A 16,809-nucleotide genomic window follows, 5' to 3' on the forward strand; every position below is an offset into this window, starting at 1 on the left:
TGGTCGTCGACAATGAGTTAATCTGTAACAGAGGACTTCACCCGCCTCCTGATTATGGCGTCACATCATAGAACACTGTGTGTCGTCGTAACAATTACAAAGGAGCCATTTGTCGTTTAATGTGGAGGACTTTTGAGCCGTCAGCTGACTGAATGTTACCAGCTCTGTGCATGTTGGCCACAAATATGGGCTCATTTCTCCCTCTAGTGGTCATAATGACGCCACGCCTGTTAGAAACCAGTCAAATACCACGGATATCGACAAAATCTAATCGCATTCGGCTAAAAGCAAATTTAATATACTCATATAAATGGCAAAAATAATATTTTTATCATGATGAAAATAAAAATATGAGTGCCAACTTGATCGTAGGGGGTATAGCTCAGTGGTAGAGCATTTGACTGCAGATCAAGAGGTCTCCGGTTCAAATCCGGATGCCCCCTGGAAACTTTTCAGTGACTGTTTTCTTAAAATCTATGCTCTTGTGAAGGTAGCGTGCGTTTCCACAGCCACAAAATCACGTTAATTGCTGCGATGAGGTTTTCAGTAGGCTAACTGTAATTTGGCTCCATCAAATCAGTGACAAACAGAAAGAGAAACTGCACATATGATCTCATACTATATTTATTTATTATATTTTCATAAGATAAGATAAGATAAGATATGATAAAACTTTATTAATCCCACACTTGGGAAATTCACATGTCACAGCAGCTCAAAGCACAGACAGAAAAAGGAGGGTGGCAATGTTACTGCAATAAAAGAAAATTAATGATTAAATAATATAAAAAATGTGTATACAGTGTATATATATATATATATATATATATATATATATATGTATATATGTGTAAAGTAAGGCACTAAAGTGAATTACTGTACACACAAGACTATTAACAATATATATACATCTGTGCAACACTGTCTTAACTGCACAATAATTGGTGCAATAATTCAACCACGCAATATTCTTTTCAGCATCCTAATTTTTATACTATTCTTGAGTGCATATTTAACATATAAAGCACATATGGTACATACATCCAACATTTTTTTCTGTGGACATTACGCCACTAAGTTATTCATGCATTTTTGTCATCTTTTGTCCAAACTCATCACCTCTTTATATGTCCCAACTTGTCTGAAATAAAATGTGGCTCAATCACTTTCAGATTGTCATGTTTTATTATGATTGTTTTATGAATGAAAGATTTATGCCATTGAGTCAAAGTCTTAGTAATCAATTTACAGGTAGGCTACATGTCTGCACACGGGCGGTGTGAAAGAAGCAGGTGTTGTCTTCATTTGAAGAGAAGGGTTTATTTTGTTGCATGGCACTCTGTAAAATACATTTATATATATAGTATTTCTAGAACTTTACATACTAGTTTTATTTATCACATATATATTTTTCATGCTTCTTATTTTCATGCTTTATATTTCTACTTTCTTAAAAATGCCGTATCACAGTTTTCCCTTAGGGATCAATAAAGTGTTTCTGATTTCAATACACTCATATTGCAGCTGTGAATAAGAGTGTTGGCTCAGTACTCACATATTTGTGTCATTACTGTGAGGCTACAGCAGGTATAACCCACCCTTCAGCTCTAGGCTGTGTATGGCTTGTTGAAACAAAGGATATCACAGCTGCAGGACAGACAACACACCCACTGCGTATTTGTAATAATAATATTTATTTAAAAAAAAAATACACAATATAATACACACTTTTTAAATATGACTCATAGTCATTAGCAGCTAGCTCTTTTTATTATCCAGGTAAACAGTTTAAGAGCTTTTCTTTTCCCTAAAATAAATTACTAAACATGTTTAGGTCTTACAAAGGCGTCCTGTTGTTCAATGGCATAAAATATAATTTTATACATCAGGTGCAGACTTGTGTCCCAGCATGGCAGAGTTTCTGAAGTATGTGCTTTATAGTTTCTTCTCAGCTGTGGTAAAGTCCACCATGATAGAAACATAATACTAGGCAGCGTCTAGAAGTAAGGTTGTGATTGGAAAGCTGTTTTGTAACTAGCAAGGCACTAAATTCTGCGGCAGAAGTCGTTCAGATGAATTAAGAATGTCATAAATCACCAATCAAAGGTCAAAATGAGATTGCGGTTGTCAGTTCAAAGCTTAATGTGTTGGCATAGGAGGAATGAAAGGGCACCAGATCAGCCTAGTGACATTTAAATATGAGGAAACCAAGACTTTACCCATAAAATATATGCTTTAGTGTTACCAGTTATCATCTGTGATCTGGCTTTGAAGTGTGGGTTGTGACCTCTTTGGTACAACTTGATACTGTCACTTATTTATCTCAGGTGAAATGAAAGAATCCCAGTGAGACCTGAGTGGAATGTGATATTACAGGTCAGGTCAGATGTCTAACATGCACATGAGGCACCTCTTTACAGGGAAATTTACAGTAAATGCACACAACAGTCCCTCATTGTGAACATCTACGTAACCACAACTGAGAAAAACAGTTAACCAGATTATTAAAATATAACCAAGCTGTGTCTGCACAGTACAAACATCAACATATTGAGTCTGAATTTACTGATATTTGGAGCAGTGTCTCCAAGATGACCCAGATTTCTCTGTTGCTCATCCCACCCTGAAGCCCCACACAGCCTACAGCTCATAATGTAGGTGTGGCGAGGCAGGCTCTATCACAGACGCCATGTTCACAGGACTTTGCCCCAAAACACTGAAAGTAATCCTGACTCAGTGTCTTTGAGGTTGGCTCAGTTTGAGGAAGTTTGATCCACAGGTGCGTGTTCTAGTTTGCAACAACTCGTGACTTCATCCAGTCCAGACTGGCAGGTAGACTGAGAGAGGGCGGAGACAAAGACAGAAGCATTTTGAGTAACAAGAAGTGGTTGTTACAGTAAAAGTTATGAAGGCGTTTTTCTCTTGACTCATACACATGATAACGCCAGACAGAAAGAGAGAGTGTGATGTGTGTTCAGACTCACCCCTCTCCTGTCAGGGCGCAGCAGGCTTGAACATGCCACGAGTGTGATGAGATGGAGTTGAGTGTGAGGCACTGGGAGATCTCTGCCGCCGTCATGGAGCCCTTCACGTCTTGTTTGTTGGCCAAAATAAGAATGGAGGCATTCTGTAGGTCCTGAAACAAGAATAAGAGAGGACGGGTTACCAAGGCTGCTTTTAGCATCAATTACTATTTATATAGCCGAAATATTTCCCCTAGAAAACCCCAGAAATGTCCCCGGGTCAACTATGAGGAACAAAGAAAAGCAACCTCAGCGGAACATTTAGACACATGTCAACACGCTGACTCACACAGTCTGAGCTGAAACTTCCTCATCATGTAGTGTCATGGGTTTGTAACCTGTGGCGCAACTAGTCACACTGAAAGCAGGAGTGTGTCTCAGACGTCAAGACATGAATAGCTGACTTGGGCAGTTTCACTGAATAACAAAAGGGTTTCACGTCAACTTGTGAAAAACAGTCCTGCTGCAGTGGTGAAAAGTAACGAAGTACATTCATGTACTGTACTGTGGTATGATTCTGAGGTACTTGTAGTTTACTTGAGTATTTTATTGTAACTTCCTGCTACTTAATACTTTTACTCCACCACATTTATTTATTAACTTTGGTTATTTTGTGAATTGAGATTAATAATACAAAATATAATCAACAAATATTGCCTAGGGGCCACATTTGCAAAATGACAGGAAGTCAGGGGCCAGTTAATAAAAAATATATATATATATATTTATCAGTATATGTAATAAGTACATTGCTAGTTTTCAACCTTTTGACAATTGCTGTTCTCACTCATCTTTGCGAGAGGTAAATCCAGTCGCAGCAGCCCTGCACAGTTCAAGTGTGTGCAGTGCGTTTCTAGGATTTGAACGACCCAGCCTGGACCTCTGTTGGACCTCGCTTTTTTTTTTTTTTTTTTCAGATAAACAAGCTCTATTTTGATGTTTTTTTATGTGCTGTGGCACCTTATCTAGACTCAAACTTTAAAAAACTCCCAGTGTGAATCAATCGTGGGTCACATCTGGCCTTCAGGGTGCAAACTGACAGTCACTATCCTACAATATGATGTAGACAAGACTTTAGTGATCTTTGGGGGAAAATTCAAAAGCTATCCAGCAGTATAAAGTACTTAAGATAAGCTACATTAAAGTGATGAACACATTAATGCATCAGTCACTATAACCCAATGACATGTTATTTTTAAATGGGCCACTCTACATAATGAGTAATTTTACTTTTGGTATTTTAAGTAGATTTCAATGCTGATACTTTTACTGAAGTGAAATTTTAAATGCAGGACTTGTACAGAGGATTTCTAAACCATTTGTCTAAAGTGATTTGTGATAAAACATCTGGCAGGTAATGATTCTAACACTGACACATTTGTCGACACAGCTGTATTCGTACCTCATGTGCGAGCATTCGGTGCAGCTCGTCTTTGGTGACAGTGAGGCGCTCACGGTCGGTGCTGTCCACGACCACAATGACAATCTGAAAGAGCCACAATCAGTCGTTAGCAACACAGTCAACACATGTTTGACATTATCAGTGTTATCAGGTAGTGGGGACAAGATGCTTCCTACAGACATATGTAATGTATAATAAACGATTATATAACAGTGATAAGTCACTTTATCAATACAGGGAGCAGGAGAGGTTCATGTGCTATAGCTCAGTCAGCACGAGCCTGTAAATGTTTTCAGTCTTAACTCTTGAACATCTAATCTCACACTATAGTGTTAACCATCAGTTATATAACTTTTTAAACAACAAACAAAAGACTAGGAAACTTCAGCTAAACTTTAGATAAAAGCATCAGCAAAATGTTTCTGCCCTTTATGATTCATTTTTAAAATATGAAATGTGTTTCAGTATCCTGTGTCTTGTATGTGCTGCACAGAAAGGGATCCATGTACCTCCGTGTTGCCGTAGTACGAGTACCAGCTGGCTCGAAGGCTCTCCTGTCCTCCAATATCCCAAATCAAGAAGTGTGTTTTACGTATGGTGATCTGCTCGACGTTGCTGCCGATGGTTGGTGATGTGTGGACGGCTTCCTTTGTCAGACTGTTTGTGCGAGGAAAAACATTTTAAATACATATATCAAGGAGATTTTATACTTATATAACACTGTTATAGGCTCAGATAATAAATCACTTACAACTGATAGAGGATAGTTGTCTTTCCAGCATTGTCCAAACCCACAATGATGACTTTGTGCTCTGTGGAAGAAGTAAATAAAAACAGGACTTTTAAAACTAACAGTGCAAACTGGATTTGTTACTCTCTAACCTTGGGTTGCATAATTTGTGTAGGACAAATTGACACACAGATAAGATAAAGGACAGGTGATGTACTGAACAGAGTAGCATGTATCTTATCCACAGTGGAGTTATTACATCACTTCATACCAACAATACCAGGCTTCATACTGTCTGAGTTTCACTGTAAGTCAGAATACTGTAAAAAGAAGTGTGTGTGTTTGAAGTGATCAAAGGAAACTACATGTTGTGACTATTTCTTATAGAAATTTGTATTCTAATTTCATTTAATCTATTGACAACATATGATTTAAGGATCTATATACCCGTATATGCTTAAAATGCTGACATACAACATAAATTATGAACCTGAAATTAACTTAGTCTTACCTCTGTCACCGAACACAGCCATCATCTTGGTCAGAAGGAACCCCATGTCCAACAAGTGTGTGTGCGAGAGGTGAGTGATGAATACAAATCCTCTACTCGGTCGGTTAACAGCTGACTGGCAGACAGACTCTAATGTCTTTATCTAATATCGCTTTCCACTTCTACAAAGCGTCAGTGGGCGGCGCTTCTTCGACACAAAGTCTGTGGTATTTTTTTCGGTCGAGTGAGTCACGGGGAAACGGCGTAGTGGTGATGCGTTGAGGTGCTGTGGGAAACGTGTGAATCATGCACGTGAGGGACCCCCCTTAGGAAAGGTAAACATCTCGGAAGGTGTACATGTTACACCTAGCCAGAGCTAATGTAGCCCAGCTAACACACCAGTCCTGCAAGAAATCCTCCTTGAAACTAAGAGTAGGCTTTATGGTTAGTAGCAAATGGGATTAAATGTAGAGTTTGTGTGGGACATATATGGAAATCATCCACTATATAGCAGTTGTTTATGGTTTAACTAAATACTTTTAAATAGAAAAGTATTTGCTTTAATGTATGACATTTAAAAGTAGTCTTGAAAGTTGATTGATCTTGAAATACACAAACATAAACAACAATAAAAATGAAGTTATTAATATTTTTTTAATATTTTGGTTTATTTAAATCAGAAAAGGACTAAAATGGGTTGTAAGTGTCAATTATGATCAGCTGAGAAATACAAAAAAGCCATTTTAATGCTCACTAATGATACACGTTATTTAAAGAATGAAAAACATCACTGATTTGGTTTATAATGTGTTGCTGCTGATTATTTCTTTTTAATATGCTGTTTTCTGCTTCCGGTTTTCCAAACTCCAATTAAACATATCCAACTCCAAATTCTACTTGAGCCCTCGCATCTCAGAAGTCGGATTCATTCATGAGCACCTGAAGGCAACACACAACACAAGCGTTCTTCTTGCTCACGCCGACGGAAGGAGTGGACTGATGACGCAGCTAATGACTCACATGTCCAGTCCATATTTGGAAAGAGAGATAACGTTGTTCCTGCAACAGAAAGCAAAAGTGGACATAAAAGGAATCTCCGAAAATTTCCGCTGAAGTCTGTCCAGGTATTTTCCAAGTACTTACCCACAGCAGTGTTTTTCTGGTTAGGTTTCCTTTCCCAGCCAAAGTGTTCTAAGTTTATCTGTGTTATTGACATTTTCATTTTACTTTAAATGTCATAATTTCCTCAAAACTACTGTGTTCTACCAACAATAATAATAAAACATCTGTATCTCCTTTTTACCAACTGTATTCTCTCAGCTTTCTGCCACAACAAAACATCTGTGTTCATTACTTTAAATATCTTATTTGTTTGCAATTATGTCCAGAGTTTCAACATATTGCTGTCATAACTTTTTGGCTAGTAAGGTTTTCCATTACTTAACAAAAAAATTAACAGATAAGCATAATCTGAAAGTGGAAAGTACTGTCCTTGCCTACAGTTTTAATGTACTTGTACTTAAGTTTACGTGAGCATTTCCATTTCATGCTGCTATACTTCTGCTCCACTACATTTCAGTGGGAATATTGCACATTTTACCCAGTTACATGTATTTAACACACACACACAGTCACTATCTACTGTACAGGTTTAGGATTATAATATTAAATATATAACAAAATATAATGATTTGTTTGTGGACTAAACTGCCAAACAGTATGTAAACAAGATGTCTAGGTATAAGAACCTTAAATTTAATGCTTTAAAAGATCCTTTAGGGTAATTTAAGACTGATTTTTACACAAATCATCTTATTTTTATTCAAGCATTGCAGCTAAATATAAAGGTAAGTAGTATACGTATATGTAGCCCCGTGCAGTGGTAGGTAGGTTTTATGTAGGAATATGGTTATTAGAGTGAGCTGGGTTAATCTACATACAACAGGTCGGCACAAGTATGATGTAAAGAGACAGTGTGAGGTTCAGTGGTAGGTTTAAAGATCTGTAACATCAGAATATGAACTTTCATGCAGAGGAGTTGACAAAAAAGTAATTTAAAGATGGATTAATTGATTAGATGAAGAGTTTGTGGCAATTAAGACCTCACAATTTCAAATTTGAGATGATTTAATGACCTTTAAGGCCTAATTTTTTTAGGACACAGACACCCTGATACAGTGTATAACCTACCCTGACTAGCTAAAACAGTAATATCCTTCTCTCATGTAAATGCACCTGTAGTAACAGTCCAATCATGTAATAGTTTTAAATTTAAATCACTCTAACATAGGTCATTCTGCTGAATTAGTATTTTACGTGAAGTGAATTTGAATGCAGGGCTTTAACTTGTCACACGCTAAAAGTAAACTGTGGTAATGATATTCTTATTTAAGATACAGTAAATGACATGCATACTTCTTCCACCACTAAGCTGTTAAAGCTTCTGTGGCATATTGCAGCACTCTCTGTACACCAGGCTCTTGCCGACACACCTTGTTAAACAACACCCTGATGCAAAGTTCACGTTTAGGTTTCAAATGGAAACCACAATGTCGTTTGTGACATTTCCTCAACTGCAGATGATGAGATGACAGAAACACTGCGTACGATAAATAAAAAAACCACATCCTGGATACAGCTGCCTTTTAACTTCAGTCTTTTTCTCATTGTGTTTCCTCCATGACGGGAACGCCTAGCAGGCTTGATCAACTGTGCTGCAGTTAGAAAAGAGTGTTGAGAAGTTCACAGTTCCTGTCTACGCAAATGAGGTAACAATAAAGTGACGAAAGTCCCGGTACATTTTGTCTTCCTGTGCCAAGATCTGTTGAGCGGAAGCCAACAATTTGGCTGTTGTTTAGGTTTGGTAGGTTTACACCCATCAAAGCATGTTGACCGGACAGTTTCTACAGGCGGGGTGATATTAGGTTTTATATTAGACACAATATGATTATGTGATCATCTTTTGTTGTAGTAATGACGTTAATGAAATAATGAAGGTAAAGAGAAGCTTGCTCCTTTGTTTTACATGTTTTTTTTTTTCCCTGAACTGAAATAACGTTTTATGTCCTGGGAGACATGAAAGGCAACACCTCTGATAAATACCAAAGAGTACACATACAGGTTCTGCATCTTTCAAATCTGTCTTCACATCTCATGAAGCGACACCATGACATTTTCTGATTAAATTTTTAATTAAAATACGAATTTATCCACAGATTAAAAATGAAAGGCAGAAAAAGCAAAATGTAGCTACAATCAGGCACCAATGATACATGTTATTTCATATTTTTAACAATTGCGATAACGCAACAATAACATTATTTACTGATCATTATTTAATATTTATTTATTCAACTGAAGACAGGCGGGGGCCAAAGCAGCCCACCAAAGACATTCATGGATTCTCCATTATAGATAACTGAGTACTGATCCTACACCCCACCCCCCACCCCACTTGATACTCCTCTCACTACCTCACAAGAACTGAAGATTTAAAATAAAATAAAAAAAATTGCAAATGTCCACAGGAAAAAACAACACTAATTCAGTCAGAAATCAAGAGTAAGAACAGAGTTGTATTTAATATCAGACAAGCTAGCTGTTTGGGTGGAAGTTGGGAGTGATTAACCGCACACACAAGTACTTTTTTTTTTTATATAACCATTAGCCCTGAAAAACAGACGACGAAGCTGGTGCAAAGAAAAAAACGACATGTGCAGGAGAGACAGCATGGGCTACAGTGCAGAGTAGCCACGAAGACACACAAAGAGACACAGATATGGTATGAAAACAAGTGTTAACAAGAGTTAAGACATCCCACCGTGGCAGTGGTGGACATGGCTTGGCGAGACATTCCGGCACTTGTGATTGGAGTTTTCTTGAAATAAGGGTGTTTTAGGGTGCGAGTGACTAAGGCAGGACACTTCATTCACACAACTGCAGTGCTTCCTTGAATCTGCACCACGTTAGAAAAACCAGAGAACAAATGAAAACTGTCGGCGCCCCGCAGCGCCCACGAGGGAAAACAGGAGGACTGGGTCAGACGTGTACAGTCGGGTACAGTGGCTGAACCAGGTCAGGGAAGAAGTAAACGTCTTTGGAGTGTACTCTTTGTTGTTATCAAGCTGACATGAACGTAGCAACATCGATAAATTGTTGTGTTAAAATATGGCAACTTCTCCACCAGCTTTTTTTTTTTAAGGTCTGGGTGATAAGAACGTGGAGGTGAGAGACTCTTAACTTCTGGATTACAGTCAAACCCTGAAATCCAAAAGCGCTGAGTGAGATTAAGGTAAAGAGAAACCCTGACACTGTACATGGGGACGGTGACATTAGACCCTGTTTAAGACTGCAGAGGACAGACATGACGGACTACAGCTCTACCGGCCTTCACACTACAACTGAAGGAGAGATTGAGTCGTACAGATCACAATCAGAGATTCACAATCGTAACAATTACTGTCCTCGTGCTGTCAGTATAGAAATCCATGATAATCATGCAGTATTAACAAAGAAAACAAAAGAACAGACCAATATTTTTTCTAAACGTAAATAAATTGAACTGCAAGAAGAAGTTGATGAAGATGGCATCTGGCAGTTGATGTTTTTCTTTACATTGTACTGGGATGTAAACAGATTAATTTGTTAGCCCGACTGGCGTGGCCCCAAACACACACTTCAGTTCTGTCTGAACCCAAAACCTGAACCCTCCCCGCCTCCCTCCCCCCATCTCTCAGTCTGTCCTGTAGCTTCCTTGCCTCTGTGGTGTGATGCGTGTTCAGCGGATGTAGACGTCCCTCCCCCAGTCGTCCTGGTTCTTGTTGCGGCTCATGTTGGCCCCGGTGTCCACAGGGTCCTGGCAGTAACGCTCCCTCAGCTTGGCACGTCCATGTGGCTGTGTCTGGCTCGGCATCGGAGGGTGGTTCAGGTTTTCCTGGTCCGGCTCGGCGCCTTCATCTTCCCAGGATGCCTGTCTGCCATGATGCTGCGCCAGGTGGAGGCGGCTGCCTCCGCCACCTCGGTAGGGCTCGGGCTCTTCATAGGGGTCAGTCTCAATGTCCATGCAGGAGTCGCCGGCCTCGGTGTAGGCAGAGTCCCGGCTGCCCTGCGTCTCAGAATCGAAGGTGTCTTGCCGTGACAGACCCCGGCCGCTCCCTCCCCGTAGCTGGCCACGAGAGGAGCGCAGGTACGTTTGCTGCTGCTGCTGCTGCTGCTGCTGCTGAGGTTTTCCTCCCAGGTCTGTCTGATAGTCGTGCAGGGTGCCACTCCCGCCGCACTCTGTCAGAGGCCCTTCCCGCTTCTGCTCACCGTGCACCAGGTACGGCCCCTGCAGCCAGCCACAGCCATGCCACACAGCAACCATGCAGAGACACAAACAGCAGAGCAAAACCAAACTGTCAGTGGTTAGTCGGCGGGGTTAGCACGAGGCAGGGCATACAACACATACACATAACATCAGACTCATTGTTCCAGCTGAAGGACCTGTTGTTATAGAAGCATTAGTGCTCATGACAGACATCAGTCTATTATTATTACATGGCTTTGCTGAATACTTGATTCTGATCAATTAGGTGTTCTGTGGACTGCTGCTCTGAATAACAGGCCGCTGCTATAGACACAATTCTATTCACGGTCACAGACTCTGGATGAAGCAATAAAATGCAATTTTTCCAGATTAAAATGTCTGAAAACGACCAGACTATTGTTATATATTTGAGTTGAATATAGTTGAGTTGCGCACTTACATTATCCCAAATGTCACCAATAATGTCCACCCACAGAAATTTGTACATTTACTCAAGGACACAGTCCATGTCATTTAGTTGCCATCGCCTGTCAGTGACGCACATATGTCAGGGCTGCATTTGTCTGCCAGAAGCTGTCCTGGATTTACTTTTAATCTAGTTTAAAGCCACATTTTTATGATACACGTTTTAGATCTTGGGTGTTTTTAACTATATGTTTAAACTGGATGAAGGATTTTAGTGATCAGAGGAGTGGATCTTAAGTTATTAGAGAAACAAGCTGAGCAAATGTTAGCTGCAGCTTGGCTCCAGGGCCTGCTGTGCTCAACAGCACTGGAGAAAGACAGATTTTCTACGTGTCTTTACAGGCTTAAATCACCAGGTGTTTTGTTTTGGAGAAGAAGAGTCCTCCCTGTAAAAACCTACTAAACAATGAACACCAAAGTAATTCTAACCAGGAGACTGCACTGATGGCATTGCTCTGTATTTTGTTAATGTGTTGATGACGCCTAGCAGCAGAAAATCACACATTATACATTTTAAATCAATATTTTGTTTCACATTATTGTTTTCATTAGTAAGTAGCCATGTAATAAGTGGGATAATGTGTAGCGAGCAGGTCATTATTACTGAGACTGGGTGATTCAATGATGAATAAAGACCCTGTATCACCCTGTCAGGGTTAATTGCCCAAAAATGACCTGCTCGCTGTAAGTTATCCCTCACATAACACACACACATTCCATGTTTTCACAATGTGCACACACACCGACTTACACTCGAAAACACAAGCACATTACAGTAATTAGTTACAAATCAGTTACTAGATCTGATTAGTTTTACTAATGGATGGTTTTTGAAATCATGATACCTCCCTGCAAACACACAAGCAGACTGAGTATCTCACATTACAACAGTGCCACCTTCTGGCTGTTTGACCTCATGGCAGAGAATAGCAGAAATATTATTATGACTATCAAATGATTACGTAATCAATTCAACTCTGCAGCACATGATGTTCATACTGAAGCAATTATACTTAATAAGAAAGACCAAAAGATCTGAAGGGCAACTGGGTCTTGTGTTCGTCTTGTTGTCTCTATCATGACAGCCTCAATAAAAATGGCAGCAGGAGATATAAAACATGTTTCCAGCCATTTGGTTCAAGACTGCTGCTTGGGTGCCATACTGTCAAAGATGTAAATATCTTTGACAGTATGCGACTCATCATAATCAATGTGCAGCCAGTAGTGACTAAGGAATAGAGACACAGCTGATTAGTACTTTGCTGTTAAAAAAAGTCTATAAAAAGATTAAACTGGACAGATTGTTAGCAACAGCCTCCACCAAACTAAGCATTTCTGTTTGAAGAGGCGGACATGACTTGCTGTTTTCAGGGGCGGTACCATGGCAACACGGAGGAGGACAGAAAACTGGATTCAGCCTCCCAGAGAAGAAAAAGTGCTGGAGAAAGGAGGCCACGGAGCTAAAGAGGGCAGGGTGAGGGGGGGAGCAGCAGATATCATTTTACTCGTGATTACAACGAAATGGAGGCAGCCCCACAGCAGAGGTGTCTCATAGGTTACTCCTTAAGTCCAGTGTGGTTTGAGTTGAGCTGCTCTCACAGTTTCAGCAGTGCAGGGACGTGAACGCTGACCTGCTAACATACGGACTACGTAATCTGTCTTGTGGGTGTTCTGACAGCTAACAGTTCGTGTGTGTGTGAATTTGGCTCATCTTTGTGTCAGGTGTGTGAATGTGTATCTGTGTTGTGTTTTTATATACAGCATGAACACGGTTTTAATGCACTTTCCCTTCAGGGTAAAGAGAGCAGGCTGCTGGGTCGAGGTTGAGTTGCCGGAGTCGTCCCCCCTCTCCCCCCCCACTCTCTCTGCTCGACTTCAGAGAGCATGTTCTTCCTCTTTCCCCTCGCTGGCTACAGCACCGTCCATGTCAGGCCACAGATCCATATTTCTGCGCAGGGAGGTGAGCACCTGTACCTGCAGGTTGGAGACGGGCTCAGGGGAGGCGGCCAGGGCTGCCGTGGCCATGGTACGGTTCAGCAGAGGGTTTGGAGGGTTGCTGCTCGGGGGATGTGTCGCCTTCCAGTACGCCTCCAGGTAGTCGGCCAGGTGCTCGCAGGCGTCCTCCAGCTGGTTCTCGTCCAGGATGATGTCAAACAATTCCTGCATGTGAATAAAATAACAATTACAGAGCCAAGTAAAACCAACAAGTTTTTTTTCTTGTTTTAACACTTCTAAAACCTGTTAGTTCTGTTACTGTTAGCAAAACTCACAGGTGGACACTGGGCCAACTTGTCTGCTGCCACCATCTGCACATTTAGGTGTTTAGCCTGGGACTTCCCCCTAGACTTGATGAGCCTCTGGAGGACCTGCAGGGAGACAACAGCACTGAAACTACAATTCACTCAAACTCACATCGCAGATATGCATAAAAACGCAGTTTGAATCCAGGGTGGGAATGGCGGACTCTGCAACTAACAATCACTACGTTTACATGCACAAAATATTCCTGTTTTTGCCCTTATTGTGAAAAAGACAATATTCCTACTAAGCTGTTTACACGTCTAATGAAAATGAATATCCCACTAATAGACCCGTTTGCATGCAGCCGTGCATACTCTGATTTAAAAGTCCTAACAAGCAATTTATTATGTCAAAATATGGAACAGTGGAACAGCTGGAGCTGCTTGTCATTTTGCATCAAAACAGGATTTCCTCGAAGTTTGCTACTGGTGACAGACTTGTTGGACGGTGCAAACACAGCCTCCTTCTTTCACTGTTTCAACCACCTCCTTGAAAAGGTTGGTGTTGTAAAATTTGTGCATATCCAAAAACCCATTGATTGAGTCTTTTTTTTTTTTTTAAATAATACTTAAAAGCAGGTGTGTTTTTTTTTCAACCAGAAATGTGGCCTTTTGTTTTAGGGCATGTATCTGCAGCCTGGCAAAATGTTGGCGAGTTAGTTTGTGTACAACGTCTTCATGATAACGCACAGAGCTGACTGTGCAAGAGGCCATGTGTCGTAAAATGCAGTAGAAAGCCCAACTGAGATGCATATTCTAAATTTGCTGAATGTCCAAAGAATGCTATTAAAACCCAAATAATACCAGCAACATGTTTTAATCAGAAAATGCTACACTCGGAAAAGGGCCAAATTCAGAAAATCCAAATGGAATATGCTGTTTGCATGACCAGTTCAGAGAAATAGATGAATGTTAGCGTGCATGTACTCAGTGAAAACAAGAAGAACATTACAGAAGATAAGTACACTGAAAGGCTATCTCTAAAAAAATACCAACCATAAATAGAATCAAAATGAAATTCTTAGAGGAAAAGTTTGATATGTTTTAACATGGACCCTTTTTTCCTTGTTTTTGTGTCACACAAACTGACAAACGAAAGGTACGATAAAACGTTTCACTTCTCTGTTGGGTCTTTTTCCTTAATGTGGTCAAACACTTATAATAACAATCTAAGCCTGGCAGACGTAAACTGACGGTGCACAACTGCCTGTAGCGATTACATTGCAGCCTGTATTGCTGCTGCGGCTCTCTCAATACAGGACCAATTTCAGAAACAGTTGTCTCCATTACTCACTTGGACACAAAAACATGGGAAAAAAGGGTCCAGGTTGAAAAATAATACATTTTCCCCTCAGGGAGTATAACTCTCAGGTCATCTGTTGCCGTACCTTGGGTGAAGCTATTTTGATATAGACAATGATGGGAGCCAGGGAGGTCTTAGCCAGCTGAGAGGGGTGGTTGATGGTGTCTGCATCCAGAGCGACCAGCTGGAGGGTGCGGGCCAGCTCAAAGATACGCTCAATCTCACTCTGCACCTCCGCTGAAGGCCCAGGACACAGATAAGACACGTAAATACAGCGAGACAGCAAAAACAATTGTGTAAGCTACTGTTCTCTTGGAGGAGATGCAGCGCTGTTTATCAGCCATAAGTACACGTTTGTACTTAATCATGCATGTTGAGGTTTTAGGAAAAAAAACAGTTCAAAGCGTATGAATTAGATTGGATCACAGTTAAGGTTCCATTTATGCACAGCTAAATGGAGCCGGCAGCATCCTCATTCTGTTGCCGCCTCCGAACATTCACAATTTCCTTACGTGAATCAGATCTTTTTTAAAGTCAAAGGAAGGAGGCACTTAAGAATGAGATGCCTGTGGCACTTGTAATCACTAATAATAAGGACACAATTTCTCACCATGTAAAAAAACAGAAAAAAAAACACCCTCATCAAACAAATTAAGCGGAACATTAGTTGTTGTTAGCTCTAATGGGCACAGCAGTAATTATTCTATCAGGTGAACTACTCACGTCTGGACTGCTTGGGTGTTTTGTTTTCATTGTTCCTCAACAACAGCCTATAAGAGCTTGTTATTAAGCATTTTGAGCACACAGCTCCCCCCATTTTTTGTTTTTTATCAGCTTGTTGACGTGTAAGGAGAGAGATTAAAACCGGAAACCAGAATGTTCCTCGCCTGTCTGGTCAAACCTCAGTGCCTCCGAGGTGTGCGCGATGCCAACCCAGCGGCAGAGAGAGATAACGGGGGCAAGGCAATCTGCAGAGAGACGGGGCCTGCGCACATTTCAGCAGCCTCCAGAGGGCTGGGGGATCGAGAATTAAAGCTGGAGGCAAATAAACACGACCTCCGCAGAGTGATAAGGAACGTGAACTCCAGCTCACATAAAGAAATAGCAGACAAGGTTTCCATTAACCTCAACAAAGACTTGGACTTTTGCAAATTTGGATTTGACTGCTGAGAGAAACTTGCTCCCCCGCCATGATTCGGCAGAGTGCATGAGGTGAGATCCAGCTTCTATACAGGCTATCCTTGGGTATGACTGCACACATACTGTATATGGATAGAATTATACGTAGGTCACCAAAAAGGGTGAGAGCAATATGGAAAGTATCGGCTTCCAATTTTGCTCACTCCCGCTCACAGTTTAGAGCAGACACCAGCCGCCCTGCCGCCCTCCCACAGATCTCTTCCCGCTTTGGCTTTGCGATTCTTTTCTTTTTTGTTTGAGACTACAGGCTGTCACACAGAAGTATGAGGAACAGAGAAACTGACAGGCAAGCAGACAGGCAGACAAACGATGTAAGAGCAGATGATGAATATAGTTAGAAGGAAAGGGGAGGGCGGAGAATTGAGAGAGGCTTCATTGTTTTGTTGCGAGGAGAGCATACGTACCCAGTACGTCTGAATCAAAATAGAGTGGAAGAAGAGGAAGATGGGAGGCGGGAGAGAAGGGAGGATGGGTGGGTGAAGGGCAGAGAAGACAGGATGAAGAAAGAGAGAGGAGGCCAGATCAGACTCAGACAGTCAGAGCAGGTATATAAGGGAAAGAACATGATGTACAACGGTACCTGCATGGTCT

General features: G+C 40.8%; 2 protein-coding genes and 1 non-coding gene across 5 annotated transcripts in view; 1 reads left to right on the plus strand and 2 right to left on the minus strand.

The window, feature by feature from the left end:
• Positions 1–371: 371 nt before the first annotated feature.
• trnac-gca (transfer RNA cysteine (anticodon GCA)) lies at positions 372–443 on the plus strand. Its single transcript has one exon. It is a non-coding gene; the product is annotated as a tRNA-Cys (tRNA).
• A 1,232-nt stretch (positions 444–1,675) lies between these two features.
• Positions 1,676–5,824, minus strand: arl5c (ADP-ribosylation factor-like 5C). Its single transcript, XM_033643966.2, has 6 exons — positions 5,667–5,824; positions 5,177–5,237; positions 4,935–5,082; positions 4,426–4,509; positions 2,985–3,136; positions 1,676–2,837 (listed from the first exon to the last, which is right to left on the minus strand). Exons 1-6 carry the CDS (start codon positions 5,710–5,712, stop codon positions 2,789–2,791), a joined length of 540 nt encoding a protein of 179 aa, XP_033499857.1. The 5' UTR covers positions 5,713–5,824; the 3' UTR covers positions 1,676–2,788.
• A 3,380-nt stretch (positions 5,825–9,204) lies between these two features.
• cacnb1 (calcium channel, voltage-dependent, beta 1 subunit) overlaps positions 9,205–16,809 on the minus strand; it is a 38,620-nt gene continuing 31,015 nt past the window's right edge. For 2 of the 3 annotated variants that reach the window (XM_033644524.2, XM_078161709.1), the window contains 4 exons: positions 15,104–15,255; positions 13,686–13,781; positions 13,390–13,575; positions 9,838–10,971 (listed from right to left, as the gene is read on the minus strand). In XM_033644524.2, coding sequence (XP_033500415.2) covers positions 10,423–10,971; positions 13,390–13,575; positions 13,686–13,781; positions 15,104–15,255 — 983 coding nt within the window. In that variant the 3' untranslated portion in view covers positions 9,838–10,422. Of the gene's footprint in view, positions 10,972–13,389; positions 13,576–13,685; positions 13,782–15,103; positions 15,256–16,809 lie in introns of all 3 variants that reach the window. The other variant, XM_033644525.2, reaches the window with a different exon arrangement.

The sequence above is a fragment of the Epinephelus lanceolatus genome, chromosome 18 (genome assembly GCF_041903045.1).
Source record: "Epinephelus lanceolatus isolate andai-2023 chromosome 18, ASM4190304v1, whole genome shotgun sequence".
Classification (NCBI taxonomy): Eukaryota; Metazoa; Chordata; class Actinopteri; order Perciformes; family Serranidae; genus Epinephelus; species Epinephelus lanceolatus.

What these genes read in the sequence shown, in the direction of transcription:
- arl5c (XM_033643966.2), bottom strand. Translation starts at nt 5,712, where the DNA reads ATGGGGTTCCTTCTGACCAAGATGATGGCTGTGTTCGGTGACAGAG. An exon ending in GGCTGTGTTCGGTGACAGAG is followed by an intron (nt 5,238 to 5,666) that starts GTAAGACTAAGT and finishes CTTCTTCCACAG; the next exon opens with AGCACAAAGTCATCATTGTG. An exon ending in ACAACTATCCTCTATCAGTT is followed by an intron (nt 5,083 to 5,176) that starts GTAAGTGATTTA and finishes TCGCACAAACAG; the next exon opens with TCTGACAAAGGAAGCCGTCC.